Here is a 16,473-nt window from a genome sequence, read left to right on the forward strand (position 1 = left end):
CTAAAAATGAGACATTTAACTAGAAATAAGACAAATAATCTTGTTAAGATCGTGGGTTTTTGCAGTATATTATGTCAGATGTGCTGTATTATTGCCACCTTCCACCTAATACCATTGTTTTTGTATTACTCTAAGAAAGGTCTTCTGCCTGTTTGCGAGATAGGGTTGAAAATGTCAAGAAGCTGTATTAAAGGAAGGCTAAAACTTTTATTCCTTGTCCCCCCCTGGATTTATTCTCTAAAATTTTACTGTTTATTACGACGGAGTATTAGGGCCAAACTAAGACAAAAAAAAATGGAAATTACGAGAATAAAGTCATAATATAATGAGAATAAAGTCGTAAAATTACGAGAATAAAGTCGTAATGTTGTGAGAATAAAGTCGTAATAGAATAAAGTCATAATATTATGAGAATAAAGTCGTAATATTACGAGAATAAAGTCGTAAAATTACGAGAATAAAGTCGTAACATTACGAGAATAAAGTCGTAATGTTGCGAGAATAAAGTCGTAATAGAATAAAGTCGTAATATTATGATAATAAAGTCGTAATATTATGAGAATAAAGTCGTAATATTACGAGAATAAAGTCGTAAAATTCCGAGAATAAAGTCGTAAAATTCCGAGAATAAAGTCGAAAAATTCCGAGAATATAGTTGTGACATTACGAGAATAAAGTCGTAATGAATAAAGTGGTAATTTATGAGAATAAAGTCATAATATTATGAAAATAAAGTGGTAATTTATGAGAACTCTAACAGGAAGAGCAGTCTTCTCCCTGTGTTAAAATGAAGAATATTGAGCATCTTGTGAAGTTATATTTATATATTTATAATATATTACAACTTTATTCTCATAATTTTACGACTTTATTCTCATTACATTATGACTTTATTCTCGTAATTTCCTTTTTTTGTTTTTTTGTTTGGTCCTAATACTCCGTCGTAGTTTATTGTCCCCCCCAACTATGAAACGGGATTTTCGCCCCTGCTACAAAGGTAGAAAACCATTAGAGAGCATTTTTCGGCAGAGCAGCATAAATCGTCAGAACACCGGTCCTCCCTCCGCCCTGCGCATCCCGCATCAGGGGAGTGTCTCTGCCGACACGCCGCCTCCTCCCTCACTGCAGCCGGACTCCTCCGCCGGCCACACGCCTCCCGACCACTCTCCTCTCCTCTCCGCGGCCGTCGCCACCGTTCTGCCCGCTCTGCAGACCTCCATCCCCGGCCGCACGCAAACTCGACCAGCGCTCCCCCCCGGCGGGCCCGACGGTAAGAGCCGCAGTCTGCGTTTGCGCTGCTGTGTTTTTGTCCTTCTGCATCCATCGTTATCGCGACACATCAGCGCCCGTGGATGTTTTTTTTACGCTCCCAGGTTCACAACATCCTCACTTGAATTATTCTACATGGCAATGCTTGCGGGAAAGGATACTTAAATCTTAAGTAAATGAGAAAAAAAACTGACGAGTTCAGAAATGTTGCCAGATATCTAAGTGATGCTGCCACTGTTAAGGCTGGTTTATGCTTCCGCGTTACACCAACGCAGACCTACGGCGTAGGGTACGCGGCGACGCGTTACCTACGCCGTAGGTCCTGCGTCTATTTAACGCAGAAGCATAATTCAGGCTTTACATATCTCATCATTGAATGATGAAGGCCTCGCCGTGGACCAGTATACGCTCAGGGGATCCGGCAGGATGGATGCTGTTAGGAGACAAGCGGAGGCAGCCGACCTACTTAGATCCATTAAAAAAGATGAAGAGATGATGATGAGGAGGAGGGGGAGGATGAGGATGAGGAGGGAGCGCCCAGCTGGGAGTTCTGATCCGATCCATGGTCCTGAAATCCAGTACTCGAGTTGTAAAAAGAAATCAGGGGGGATGGTGGATTTTATCATATGGGGACAGATAATTTGTGCTGATTACAAATAATATAATATATTACCAATAATAGCAGTGACCAAAAACACCGGCAGAAATACTGCAGGAATGACAGCAGTTAAATGCAGCCTTCTGTAAGCTTTAAATATCCACTGGGCTTACATCAAAACACAACAATAAAAAACAGTTTTCTGAATTTATCAATATGACTCTGTCCTTCACAGGATAAGTAAAATGGATCACTGCAAAAACTCAAAATCTTAAGAATATTTGTCTTATTTCTAGTTAAAATGTGTCAGTAAAAAAATCTCATTACACTTAAAACAAGACTCATCACTGGAAAAAAACAACAATTTTCACCTAAAATAAGTAGAAAAATCTGCCAGTGGAACAACATTTTATTGCTTGTAAGGAGAAGATAAATCTTGTCCCATTGGCAGATTTTTCTACTTATTTCAAGTGAAAATTTACTTGAAACAGGTGAAAATGGTCAAATAAGTTATTTTTCTGGTGTTATTTTTCTGGTGATGACTCTAAATGTTGAAATAGCAGTAAAACCACCTTCATTGATGAAATGACATAAGGGATGGAAAGGAGGGATGGCAGTTTTACAGGGGGGATGATTTTGACCGTTTTTATTTCAGGGGGCATGCCATGCCCCCTCATCCCCCCTCATCCCCCCTCAACTCCAGTACTGCTGAAATCACTCCGGCCACTGCTGTTTCGCTTCGGGTGGTAGGGTGGGGTTGAATTTACAAATAGTAAAATAAGGAAAAGAAAACCTGTTTAATAACCGGAAATGAAAAAACATAGCGCATCTCTCCAGCTGGTGCCTTTACCCTCCTTTGTACTTTTACATCAAACAGTGTGAACGCAGTATAGTGCACACTGTAGGCTATACTTAGAAATGTGTGTGTGTCAATGATGTTATTTTAGGACCATACAGATCAGCTACTAGAATTCAGGTTTTAATCGGTACATTTGGTTTATGACGCTTACTACAATTGTACCTTTGATAACATGTAAAATCTCCTACGTGTTTAAAGGTCTTGCAAAAGCACATCCGTCTAATTGTTAAATACCAGGGGAAAAACTGGGAGAGGGATATTAGAAAACAACATATCTGGATGAAAGCATGTAGTGTATTTAGATCTCTGAAGACAAAAAAATCTTACAACTCAATTTCCCCCAAAGAATGGAGGCTGTGTAAAATATTAATAAAACCCAAATTAAATTATGTGCAATCTCATAAATCCATATTTTATAACCAATTTTATAACCAATAAAACATTGACAAATGTCTAAACTGAGACCTTTTGCCATTTCTCGGAAAATGTGACCTATTTTTGAATTTCATGGAATTATCATGGAAACAAATCTGAAAAAAGTTTCAGCAGGGCAACAAAAGGCCGGAGACATAATCGGCACAAACCAAAAACACATGGGGGAGCATTTGAAAAATAAGTTGAGCAGCAGTAAATCAGTGACATGACTGGGTAAAAGGAGCATTTCAGAGAGACGGCACCTCTCAGATGTAAAGATGGGCAAAGGTTCACCAATCTGTGGCAAGCTGCATCCAAAAATTGTTGGACAACATTAAAAAAAAATTAAAATTGTCAAGACTTTGAAGATCTCACCATCTGCAGTATATGATATCATCAACAGATTCAGGGAATCCAGAGGAATCTCTGTGCTCAAAGGACAAGGGCAAGGCTAAAGTTCAAAACTGGAAAGCTTGTGTTCTTCAGGCATTCAGTCAGCACTGCATTTAAAACAGGCATGGTTCTCTCCTGGAAATCATTGCACGGACTCAGGATAATTTCCAGAGATCGCTGTCTGTAAACACAATTCTCCCTACAAGCCTTAAATACAGCGTACAGCTCTATCATGCAAAGAAGGAGCCACATGTGAAAACTATCCAGAAATGTAACCATCTCCTTTGGGTCAAAGCTCATTTAAAATGGTCTGAGGGAAAATAGAAAATGATTCTGTGGTCAGATGAAATAAAATCTGAAATTCTTTTTGAAAGCAATGGACGGCATGACCTGTGGAGGACAGAGGAAATGAACCACCCAGCTTGTTACCAGAGCTCAGCTGAAAAGTACATAGTGGTTTTAGAGCAACATATGCTCTCATCCAGGAAACGTCTCGATCAGGGAAGGCCTTGCATATTTCAGCAGGAAATACGAAGCCCCATACCGCATCCATCACATCAGCATGGCGTCGCAGGAGAAGAGTTTCGGTGCTGTTCTGGCTAACCTGCAGTCCACACCTTTCTCAAGCAGAAAACATTTGGCGCATCATGAAACAAAAATCTGGTATCAAAGGACCAGGACTGGTTAGCAGCTAGAATCCTGCATCAGACAAGAATGGATAACATTCCTCCCCTAAAACTCCAGCAGCTGGTCTCCTCACTGCCCAGACATTTACAGACAGCTGTTAAGAGATGAGAGGATGATAAAATATCATCCACTCATCCAACTTTTTTGAGATGTGTTGCTGCCATCAAATTCAAAATTAGGTATAATTTTCCAGGAAATTCCAGGAAATTCCAATTTTTAGCATCTGATATGTTGTTTATGTTATATTAGGAATACAATGTGGATTCACGGGATTTGCAAATCATTACATTTTGTTTTTTATTTTAAACAGCTTTCCAACTTTTTTGGAACAGGAGATGTACACAACACAACAATGACACGTATGTTTGGGTAGCCTGACAGCGTGAAGTCAGTTTCCGAGTTTCAAGTTATAGTTTTAACTGTAATGCCCCCTGAAGCCCAAACCTCCCCTCCCCCGACCTGGGAATACAAAATGGCTGCTGTTTATAACTGTTGAATCTTATTTTATTCACGTTTAATCAGAGATGCACATACAAGATCATTGTTTACTTTTTATCAGTCTTGCTACACGGTTTATTTTTGCTAAATGCTGCTTACAGAATTGTTTTGAATAAGTATCGCTAACAATGGCTATAGTGAGATATTCTGGAAAAGGTAATTATCCTGCTTTGTATATATGCTAAACCTTGTAACAGACAAATAATTCATAGTCTCCTAACTGAATACACCCAATAAACACTAACAACTCTAAAAAAAAAAGAAGAAAAAGAAAGTTATCGACCCCTTGGAGCTGGTTGAACCCTCCTGTGGTGGCAATGACTTGACACAAGCTCTTCCCAGACCGTTCTACTTTTCTTCATTAGCCCACCAAACATTAAGACTACAAATCAGCAAAATTAGTTTTGGCAAGGTTCAGAGGCGAAGCAGTGTTTGCAGCAACTTCCGCCAATATGGTGGGCTAATAATACGCAGAGATGGTTGCGAGTTCCAGCGGCGTCTTCAAGGCCTAAGCCTTCAGCCGTCGCTGCTGGTTCCTCGAGGATTCTGCATTAATTGTGCCGCTGGGAGTCATCCTGACTGAGGGGAAGACGAGCCACGGTTCTGAACTGTCTCTAATTAAAAACACGTTTCTATTTGTTGGTCTTCTTTGGGGTGGACTTTTTACCCCCCTCCAGACTTACGTTAATCAACTAGACTTGATCGTACATCTTCAGAGATCTCCTCGTTGTGAGGAATGGTTCACATCAGTAGATCTGATGCGTCTGAGGAGCAGCAGTCTCATTTTAGCTCTAAATCACACATCTAAAGTAATTTGATCAATTTGTACTCCAGTTGAGAAATCTACCAGTATTGTTTGTTACTGTGACTTAGATGAAGATTGGATCATATTTCAAGCCAAATGGATGCAAATAAAAATAGTTAATTCCAAAAGGTTCAAATACTTTTCTTTGCCACTGTATGGGTGTATATGTTTGTTGTTTTTTGCCTTTTTTTAAAACATTTTTTATACTATGGATTTACTGTTTTGTAAAAAAAAAAGTGTCTTTACATTTTCCATTATGCTATTTTAATATATAATGGGAACCACAGGTACTTTGATGTCTGTAATTTTATCAAACTGGAGACTTTACCCACTTTGTCAGTGTCATATGATTCAAGGTGACGCTGTGAATGCCTTTTCTGTCTTATGAATAGTTTTGCTTGGTCAGCCTGGGGCAATAAAGTAGCTCCAAGGTGGTGTATAGTGTTGTAGCCTTTATTTTGGTTTTTCTTGGTCATGATTTAAAATCGAAACAAATTAACCTAATTCAACCAGAATGAAAGAGACCACTAGATATTTATTTTGAATGAAGACTTATCAATAACAACAATAATAAGAAGAACACAGGTTGCTTTAAAGTGTAATCACGCATAATCTTAACTCTTGTAGACATCCTTAAATGACGGGAGAAAACATGAACAAGATAATCAATGTACAGGTTGCTTCAGTTTTCTTTTTGGACCAGAAGAGAAACCTCAAGTAAAAATAGAGTGACGGTGCATGTTTGCAACAGAGCTTCCACATCCGTCAGCTCAAGTGTGTTGCTTCTCCTTTTGGTTTTGTGTGTGAACGGCAGCAGCATCATGGAAGAATTAGATGTCCCACAGATGAGGAGAGAAGTGGAAAGTCTTCAGTATCAACTGGCAATCAGCAGAGAGAAGTCCTCCATCACCGTTACCGAGTGAGTGCCCCTCTCTCTCTGTTAGGTAATGCGTTTTATCCATGCTGGTGACGGTGTTTGTCTTTTCTAGGCTGGTGAAGTGGATTGAGGGATGTGTTTGTGAAGATCCATTTCTGAATCCTGAGCTGATGCGAGCCAACCCCTGGGTGGAGAAGGGGAAGTGTGTGATCCTCTAATGGTCGCACACGCACTTACAAATCAATCACGGATGCATAAAACCTAGAGAATCATGCACTCCCACACAGCCTTGCTGCACTCCCACACACACGCACGCACACACGCACGCACTACTGCTATTATCATGTTTATAGCACTGAATAGCTTTCTAGAGGTTTGAGCAATGTTCAACAACACCTTTTTATTGGCTCTTTACACTGTCAATCAAAATAAAGACTGTTTTGAATTAACAGATGAATTATGGATTGATTTGAATGTGTTCATATAAAACAAACGTATATACAGGTGCTACAGAAGTTCTCTGATGTAGACGTTTCGTCTGACGGCGTTGGACATGCCCTCGTTGAAGCGGAACCACACGTCGCTGTTGCCCACCGCCGTGCCCATCGCAAGAATGCCGCATTTCTCACCTAGAAGAGAGAGAACAAACACGCCTTTTTGAATATTAGCTTTGTTGCATAGCTTCTCTAAAATGACTTTTAGAGATTAGGCAATCCCTAAAAAAAAAAAAAAAAAGCAAACAACTGGTTTAGAGTGCAAGTCACGTAATCCATGACTGCAACACAGCCGTGGCAGCTAAATGGAAATAAAGCCTTCTAGACAAATATTTAACAAACCCAGCTGCTGTGGCCAAACAAGACGAAAGTGTACATTCATTTATTGTTTGTGTTAAATAGGTATAATGTTTTCTCCATGTCAGCTAGTATTGACCATTTCCATTTTCTCTAAGCAGAAAGAAAAAAAACTAAGGAATAAGGAAATAATTAACTTATTCACTAAAATGTGATGGAAACAGCTCCTGTCACCTCTTGATGCTGCTTATTTTGATTATAACCCATTTAATACCTTTACAAAAAGTAAAGTCAAATCAATATTCACGTCTGAGAATTTCACACACGGGATTTTCAACAACCCAAAACGTTTTGAAGGGATATAATTCTTCATCAGTGAATGAATGAGCCCAGTTGTGGAGGCTGGAAGTGTTGAGGTCTCACGCTTTGAGTGGCCATCAATACATGTGGAAAGTACATTTGTGTGCTGATAATATTTGCACAAATCTGTTCCAAGTAGCTTCATTTACAAACAAGTGCAGCGTCGCTGGACTGTCACTTTTTTTGTCCATCTGATGGAAAACTTTGCAAAGGTTGACTCCAGTTTGCAGATCAATAACATTTACCGCTCTCTGCGTGTTTCACTCAGGTCTCCTGCAGCTCCTTGTTGGTTTCAACGTTTGCTGAATGAGTCTGTGGAGCCTGACCTTTTTACAAGCATCCTTTCAGCGATTCACACAGTTGTAGATGACTATTTTATTTTAACAAAATGACATGAAATGAATATGCACTATATAATATATATATATATATATATATATATATACACACACACATATACATACACACACTTGAACACCTCTGTGTTCAAGTGTATAATGTTTGATCCCCTTCGTGACTCCTTCGCCTGGAGCCAAGATTCCCCTTTGTAATTATCTTTAATTCACTTTAAAACTGAACAATAGCACCAACGTCATGTCGGAGAAAAACAACTGTATATAAACGTCATCAGAAGGACTCTGAATAAAACTACAGAGCGCAGGACTCTGAGGTTTGGAGTTGTGCCCATTTTAGTTAGTAGAAGCCCGCCGTTGTTCCTGCTTTGACCTACAAACACCCACAGCTCTGCATTTCCACCCCGATTACCCTGCTGATCAATTGTTCTCAGGAAACGTAGTGATTTTAATGCGTCCACTTTTAATTACAACGGCCACTCAGAGCTGAATCAAAGCCCTGGACCCCAGTTTTCCAAACCGGTGAAAAACCGGTAAACTGCACTTTATGCTCACTGAGGATATGATCAATCCCTAAATCAATACCTCGTCATCTATTATTGAATATAAGAGGTCTTTGAAAACAGTAATACGATCTCAAAAGTTATAAAGAAATGGAAACCCAGTTTGGAAACCATTTACCAGTAGGTTTTGTCCCTGGGGAAACAATCTTCACATTTCTGCCAGATATTGTCTACTTTTTGGTCACAACGGTGGCCTGATTCCTAATAGGCCAAACTAAAATGGCTACTCAATTTAAAGTCAGTTTAAGGGTGTACATTTTCTGTACAAGTCTTGGAAGAAGTTCTAGATCAGGCGGTGTTGGGTCTTAAGTATCATTTTAATAATATTGCGCTGGAAAATGCAGGCAGCAATGCGGATCCCCTTTGTGCCGAGTGCCACAAGAGCCCTGAACTAGAAACACTGCGTAACACACACCCATCTTCACCTCTAGTGAAATGAACCTGATGTGCTCCAAGGCACTTTTTACCTTTGCAGCCACCAGGGGTTTCTATGAACTTCATTTAGTCTCTGCAGTACCTGTGTCTGAGGAGGGCTGAGGTCTCTGAGGTCTGGGGGCAACGGCTCGCCCGAAGAAATCCAGCTCCGGCTGCAAGACACAAACACAGACACACAAGAGGGATGGAGTTAGTCAGTAAGTTAGAAAAACACTGTCCTCTCTGACAAGGTCAATATCTATGAACAATCACATGCACACACGCCACGAGCTCTCATTAGCCTACTTTCCCAGTTTCCCCATTAGGGACTGTGACTCAGTGGCTTCTCATTAGCCTCATTTCTGCCCCCTAGAGGCCCCGTCGCTCCACGACTGCACCGTCACACCACTGCAGTGAACTCACACACTTTTGGTCCAACATGCTGCTCAAGGCTTTTTTTGCCTTTAACCGTCCTATTAGTAGTAGTAGTAGTAGTGTTTATTTCGAATATGAATCATATATAGAAAGAAAATAAGACAATCGTCTTAACATGAGACATAACAAAGTACATATTCGAAAGGGAGTGAGAAGAAGTAAAACTTATAAACTCTCACCCCCTCTCCTTAAATATGACTAGCTAACACATGCGAACATAACATTATGCAAACATAATAAAAAAAAATAAAAATAATAAAAATAAAAAAACAAAAACAATCAAAACAAGACAATAAAAACATTGTAGCAACATAAGCTACTGACTAGTGTAAGAAAATAAGGATAAAAATAGATAAATAAAAAATAAACACTGTATCATTGCACCCAAGCATTTTGCTCATCCCTGTACCTCTGAAAAATAATATCTTTGTATTTTATTTTAAACGGTTTAATATTTGGACATTGCTTTAATTCCATTGAAAACTTGTTCCATAGCCTCACCCCGCTGACTGAAACACAAAAACCTTTCCTGTTTGTGCGTATTAATGTGACATTAAAATTACTTTTGCCCCTTAAACCATATCTTCCCTCATGAATACTAAATAACTTCTGTATATTTGTTGGTAACAGATCATTTTTTGCTTTGAACATTATTTGCGCTGTTTGGATATTACACACCATGAAGGTACTGCAGCTCCTACCTCCAAGTCAGTTGTCTTCTCTTATATTAAAAAAAACATGGATAAATTAAACATGTCTGCAGCATACGTTTGACGCTGCTCTACTGAAGAGTAACAGCGTGCTCTCCTCCACTAGATACTAATGCTTTCACATCGTGAGTTAATCACATTTGAGTAAGGCAAATAGGTAGCAGCTGTTATATTGCACTTTAGCTCCATCCTGGGTCACATGACTGGTTTGGTGAATTTATCCCACTTCATGATCAAACCTAATTCTGCTAATAAAAGTGACAACAGATTCAGTCAGTTCACATAAACGCCTCAAGGGGGCACAATGAGCTCACCCAGAATGAGTTATTGTGAAAATAAATGTAGCTTATAATATGGTTAAGGAAGAAAATAAAGCCCCAAGAGCAGAAATATTTGACTCTGTTGATTCCTACAGTCATCAGTGTCTTTTTAACGGAAAGGATTATTCCTAACGAGGAAAATGGACACAAATCTATCTGTTAGTGGTTTGAATGCACATGTCTGTTTTTGCAAAACTCTAGTCTACTTTTAACCAGACGAATAACAAATGTTGACACTCTGCAGCAAAAACCAGCACACATTTCCCCAAAACAACCAGGCTGAGTGTGAAAAACATCCGGGGCCAGTGAAACTAGGCTATCAGCTACCATACGACTAACTTAACTCTGTTTAACATGATAACATCTAAAAACCACAACATCTCAAAGTTAAACCTGATTGTGTCAGAACAGGGAGAGTTGATCTGCAGATAAACCAGCAACTTAAACATGAACCATGCAGAGTCAGCACAGGCGACGTGAATGCAAAATGATTTCACATCCTGCAAAAAATATATTTATTCACTGTGACAAATAAAAGATCGACTGAATCCTGTTGTCAACAAAGTATCTGAAAGCGAGATGACGTGATGACGAGTTCATCTCAACTATTTAATCAAGCTCTTGGTCTGGACGGGGTTTTATTGTAGTTATTCATATGAATTGACTGACAAGACATCCCAATAGTCTGGATGAGTGAATGAAAGCTGCTGCATGACATCGCAGTTAACCGGAAAAACGAGCCACAGTTAGGCTGCATTAAAGTCTGCAGTTGTAAGAGTTGGTGGGCAGGAGCAAGGGCAGCTCCACCGAATGATGCACAGATTGATCACAGAAAGTGAGGATTATAGCTTAAGATGGTTAAAGCTGGGAATACATCCAATGATGTTGCATCCAAGGGACTTGTTCAACAGCAGGCTACTCAGTTAGCGCAGAGCGTTTAAGGGCTCCATGACAAAACGCACTGGACTTGGAAACAGCCAGGAAATACCGTTACTCCTCCTGAATCTCTCGGTGGTGATGGGAGACGCTCAGCAGGACAAATCCAGTCAGGTATTATAGTTACATCATCATTATTGTGTGTTGTGCACTTTAGCTTTTCTTAACTTTTAAATCATTTTTATCTTTCTTTTGTTATTCTTTGTCTTTTGATCTCGTTTGTGTTTTTCTGTAGTTGACAGCCCTTGACTGCTACTCAAGTTATTTATACAGATTTTTCTTGACATTCACGTAGAACTAATTGAAATTCTCCCAAATGTATTCATATCATAAAACATGGACCAAGAGAGCTTCAGATGGATGAATATATGTGGTTCATCATCACAGTTCTTAATTCTTCTAAAATTAAAGAGTGACGAATGTACAAATGAGATTAGTTTTGAAATGTAAAAAAGACGTGTGTGTGTGTGTGTGTGTGTGTGTGTGTGCGTGTGTGCGTGTGTTTCCACAACTGTTTACTTCACTGAAAACAGACATTTGTCTGCTGAGAGTAAATATCAATAAAAACGAGTCCAGAGTGACATGCAGGTCTGATTGTGTTAAATGAAAGTAAATTCAAGATCAAACTTGTAAAAGTGACCTCTAGTGGTTGTTGTGACACTTTTCAGGATGCTGCAGTTGAGTTTAGACCTGCACCCAAACTGGTGCAGGTTGAACCACAGGGGCAACTATCAGGATTTAGGGTTAGTGACATCACATGACTGTTCTACGTCGCGCCGCGGTTTAACACAGGGTTAAACCTTAAACCTCAGCTAAGCTTGTGACAGTGCACACACAGAAAGAGAGAAAAAAAAAGAGCTTGATGCTGGGTTTGTGTGTCTCACCCTGGTCTCCACTGTGGTCTGTTTGACGATGTGCTCCAGCCTCTGCTGATGGTTCCTGGTTGGTTTAAGACCAGCACTCTTCTTCTCTTCCGCTTTCTGCACACACACAAATAAACAACAGTTAACAAAACAAAGCTTTACCACATGGAACAAACATCGGGTTGGGTTCAACACGATTGGACACCTCACCTTTGGAGGGTTTCGCTGCAGCATCATCTGCTCGGCTCTCCTCATCTTCTCCTGCTCCATCTCTCTGCTGATCGTCTGCTTGGCTTGGTAAGTCAGCTGGCGACGCGGGGGAAGGCCTGGAAACGTCGCCACCTCCTCGATACGTCTGCAGGCGCATCACAGGAAACAGGAACGTTTAGGCATTCAAATCCTAACGAACGTAAAGATTTTAGACACAGAGGGTGCTTTGATTTTATGTTTAGCACAATAAAACCTTAAAATCTGTCATTCCCTAAAACCTTAATCTTCTTAGGTCCGCAACACACAGACAGACACATGTCAGGATAGTCACATTCAAAGCTTGATGGATCAACAAAGAAATAAAAAAATAAAGACAGTAATATCCCTTTGTCATATCACTGTACTGAAATTAAAACTAAGAAAAGCTGAACATCCTTTGGTCATCCATGACATCGGCATCAGTAAGACCTGAAACCACAAATATGCCACAGATATCTGGATATTTTACTACAGGTTCATCTTATTCACAACCTTAAGTTCAATAAAGTCAAAAAATAGCACAGTTCATTCAAATAATCCTCCTGGGACTGTCAGCCTGCTCGTCTGTGACGTTGGATATTTATATCCGAGCTGTGCTCCCCCAGGTCTTCATCCGTGAGGCGTCAAAGCGTGGTGTTCTGGCGTGCGAGGGCGGGCAGGTACAAGAAGGTGTAGAGCAGCAGCAGCAGCAGCAGAGCTAACACTAATGGCAGACACCAGTCGTTCGTCACCAGCACTCTATCGCAGCGAGCCTGCAGGAAGGAGATCTGAGGGGCGGCGGGCTGCTCCGGCATGGCTGAAGTCACAGTCTCATTCTGATTATAACGGCTTCCGGTGCAAAAAGAAAGGTGAAAGTGTTTCTCCAACAGTCCTTGATATTCAAGATGTGTCCTGCTTTATAAAAATAGCCATTTTGGCCCATCAACAATCCAGCTTAACCATCCATCCTTTTTTTCTTTAGTTTTCCGCCCACCCTTACCCCACCGACGCAGCTTTGCTGCCTGCTCTCGTACCTCAGCAACATAACCATCAATCGCACACACATCTGATGTTAAGGGGATTACCCTCTAAGCCGTTATGGTTGTGTGGACAAGAGCTATGACCTTCAACCCCCCCCACAACCACACATCTGCTCTGGATGTTTCCGGCGATGCGATTGTGTGTACTCACGGCTCCAGCATGTACATGTACTGGCCCTCGGGTGTTCGGTCCTGCCTGTAGGACAGATTGTAGGCCAGCATGGTGTCGATCAGCTCGTGCATCTGCTCCTTCTCTCTGGTGCTGAACAGCTGGGGATTCACCTGGAGATAAAACAGCGGACCTCAGAACAAACTGCCACATTCGAAGATACAAGATGACTCCGTTTTGAACGGAGTTAAAAGAAAAGTTAAAAGAAAAGTCTAATTGTGTCCCTCAGTTCATTAATGGCACTCCATTGTCTTCCAGATCCTAATGTTGAGCTGCACCAGAAAGCTCTCTTACTCATTTTGCAAATAAGACGGACAACACGGAATCCCAAATCTAAAATTTCCATTCGACATTTCAATCTCCAAAGTGTCTTTTTTCCCCCCCCATCGAAGGCTTAGCAGAGCCAGAGCTGCACCGCTCATGTCATTTATGAATGATGACAATGTTTATAAAAAGGCTCTGGTTGTCGACATGTTGACCATTAAGCACCAAATTTCCTAGAAAAACCGAGCTTGTAAACGCAACTAACGACTCATCTGCTAACTATTGATCACAGCAGCCTTGGGCGTCTGTTTTTTTTCCTTCTGTTTTCTCTCAACATTTTGACATTTTATTTAACCCAGAAAACACTAATATGTAGATGCCATTAAAACCTCAAAGACCTTAAAGGCCTTCAACTCTCTCACAGCTCGTCTCTCTGCCAATAAATACTTAACAGATAAATCCAAATATGGTCAGAAATCGTTCTATTTATTAACTCTGCTTGTGCTAATTTTGGGAGTCTAATCAAACAATCCTGGAAGAACACCAGGTGCAATATCAAATATTCATTGTTATGCTGAAGTTAAATATAGTGTTTAAGCTTTTTTGTTGCTGTAATGGACAAAACTCAGATCTCAGTCAGGGCCCTAAAAGTTTCCATCTGGCTCAAACCGCTGCCGCTCGACCGATTACAGCATCTACGAGGCGTGATCACGTGGCCCTCGTGTGCAGCTCCTTTCACCGACTCCTGCTTGGATGCACCATTAAATCTAACACATCACTGCCTCCATTCAAAGCTTTACTGTAAATGTTCCTCAGACCACTTAAAGGAAATAAACTTAGATTCACCAGTTTCTTTCTAATCCTTTAAAGTCTTTTCTTTTCCAACTATTATTAAATGTTTTTCTTTTTTTTACATTATTATTTACTCAACTTCAGCTCTTCTGTAGATGTTTTTTGGCCTCATCATTTTACCTAGCTATTATTTTTGTGTAACATAACAAGGGAAAGGTTGATTTAATAAAGATTTAATATCATTATTTACTTATGTGGTCCAGACACATCCGATAAACACCCATACCAATCAGTTTCTAAGTTCCAGACTAAACAGCCAACGAGACCAGTGAGTGGTCCTTTAAAGTTTTTTTTCTACCAAAACAAACACTTTCAACTAATTTGCTTTTATGAGTCAGATGGACCTCCAGCTATTAAAAAAACAAAAAACAACCATTCATGAAAAACAGCAGAAAGAGAAAAATATCACTGCCATCGCTCAAATCCTTTCCCCTCGGATAGCATCCAAAGCACAAAATATTAAAGTTGATTAAAGAGTCAAACGATAAACTTCCCTTTTATGAACGTTAAAGCGTCAATTTTCCCAAAGCCACTGAAGGTAAGGTGATGGTGACTTTTGTGCAGTTTTACGTACGGGCCGCAGTTTCGGACAGATGATGTCGAGAAGCAGCGTGAGAAAGTCGAGGGTCAGGGTCATCTGGCTGATCCTCGTTCTGATGCATGCTGGGATGTCAGCCAACATGGTGGACAAAGCATTCCTGCTGCTGAGGAGACGAGAGGAAGCCTGGAGAGGAAACAGCCATGATTGAAGCGGTGATGTCTACATCTCTTTCTCCCCTTTTTAATACAATTACATATAACAAGCTTAAAAAATATATTTTAAATGTGGTTTCTACAAGACTTGTACCTCATGTTGGCTATGGGGAAAGGCGATGCGAGGCACATGTGTGTGAGCAAACAGGAAGTGAAAGGTGATGGAGAGGAAGGGCAGGTATCTCATGAGGGTGAAGTTCTGCCCGTGCAGGATCACTTGGTTCAGCCTGTCGGAGAACGACAGCCAGTCCAGAGCGTCGCACACGCCCTGCAGGTTGGGGTCCCTCACGCGCATCGACAAGTAATTGTCATACAGACCCTGAGGAGAATTGGTGCAACGTGTTTTATAAAACAGGAATTAGATGCAAATTTAGCATTGTATTTGTGCGCAGATTAAGAAAAAAAAAGTGGCAAAGTTGGGCTGTCTCGTCCATTACCTGAGACACCTTTTCATATTCTCCATTAGATGAAGCGAGATGTAGAATGTGCTGGAACCTTTGAGCTCCACTTCCTGAACCCGGTGCTTCCTCAAACCCCTCACCGATACGTTTCCTGAAAACACGAGTCAGTAAGTTTAGTCAACAACCAGTTCACGAGGACAGGTGGAGCAGCATGCAGCATGCAGCATGCAGCATGCAGCATGCAGCATGCAGCAGCATGATGCAGCAGCAGAGGTTGTATTTAACAACCCAACAAAAATTGTTGTGTTAGTCAGAGGCTGTACCGTTTTGTACGTGGCAACTGGAAGATCTCCTGCCACAGGTGGAAGAAGCCTTTGTTCTGGTCCTTCTGTCCGACGGAGAGGTGTTGCATGGTTTTGCTGTCCAGCTGCTTAACCCCTCGACCGTGAAGAAACTGCACAGGCAAGAACGAACGTGATGTGATTACAGCTCGTATGACTGACTTCTCATGCACCAGCGACTGCTCACGCTCAGGCCTGCCACACACCTGTAACGTGTTGATGCAGGAGCGTATGTCGTTGTCCGTCTTCTCACACAGAGTCACCAGAGCTGCTGTGTCGG

At 40.8% G+C, this 16,473-nt stretch overlaps 2 protein-coding genes across 3 annotated transcripts in view; one reads left to right on the forward strand and one right to left on the reverse strand.

Moving 5' to 3' along the window:
- The first annotated feature begins 1,087 nt into the window (after positions 1 to 1,087).
- On the forward strand, positions 1,088 to 6,845 carry LOC133441805 (guanine nucleotide-binding protein G(I)/G(S)/G(O) subunit gamma-13-like). Of its 2 annotated transcripts, none has more exons than XM_061719466.1 (3): positions 1,088 to 1,270; positions 6,338 to 6,442; positions 6,513 to 6,844. In XM_061719466.1, the coding sequence occupies exons 2-3, from the start codon at positions 6,345 to 6,347 to the stop codon at positions 6,616 to 6,618; spliced, it is 204 nt and encodes a 67-aa protein (XP_061575450.1). In that variant the 5' UTR covers positions 1,088 to 1,270; positions 6,338 to 6,344; the 3' UTR covers positions 6,619 to 6,844. The 2 variants fall into 2 exon arrangements, with proteins under 2 accessions (XP_061575450.1, XP_061575444.1); XM_061719460.1 differs by having other exon boundaries at positions 1,138 to 1,270; positions 6,341 to 6,442; positions 6,513 to 6,845.
- The window catches only part of chtf18 (CTF18, chromosome transmission fidelity factor 18 homolog (S. cerevisiae)), a 15,906-nt gene continuing 5,473 nt past the window's right edge, over positions 6,041 to 16,473 (reverse strand). The window contains exons 13-22 of the mRNA XM_061719445.1: positions 16,400 to 16,473; positions 16,176 to 16,306; positions 15,889 to 16,003; positions 15,546 to 15,770; positions 15,273 to 15,422; positions 13,565 to 13,695; positions 12,356 to 12,500; positions 12,167 to 12,262; positions 8,985 to 9,054; positions 6,041 to 7,029 (exon numbers count right to left, since the gene is read on the reverse strand). The exon at positions 16,400 to 16,473 is cut by the window's right edge and continues 25 nt beyond it. Of these exons, the coding sequence (XP_061575429.1) occupies positions 6,908 to 7,029; positions 8,985 to 9,054; positions 12,167 to 12,262; positions 12,356 to 12,500; positions 13,565 to 13,695; positions 15,273 to 15,422; positions 15,546 to 15,770; positions 15,889 to 16,003; positions 16,176 to 16,306; positions 16,400 to 16,473 (1,259 nt within the window). The 3' untranslated portion in view covers positions 6,041 to 6,907. The remainder of the gene's footprint in view (positions 7,030 to 8,984; positions 9,055 to 12,166; positions 12,263 to 12,355; positions 12,501 to 13,564; positions 13,696 to 15,272; positions 15,423 to 15,545; positions 15,771 to 15,888; positions 16,004 to 16,175; positions 16,307 to 16,399) is intronic.

Source organism: Cololabis saira, chromosome 1 (genome assembly GCF_033807715.1).
Source record: "Cololabis saira isolate AMF1-May2022 chromosome 1, fColSai1.1, whole genome shotgun sequence".
Lineage (NCBI taxonomy): Eukaryota > Metazoa > Chordata > Actinopteri > Beloniformes > Belonidae > Cololabis > Cololabis saira.

Excerpts from the sequence above, each read along its gene's own strand:
- LOC133441805 (XM_061719466.1), top strand. The coding sequence starts at position 6,345 with ATGGAAGAATTAGATGTCCCACAGATGAGGAGAGAAGTGGAAAGTCTT. Across the intron at positions 6,443-6,512 it reads TCCTCCATCACCGTTACCGA|GCTGGTGAAGTGGATTGAGG; the intron begins GTGAGTGCCCCT and ends TGTCTTTTCTAG.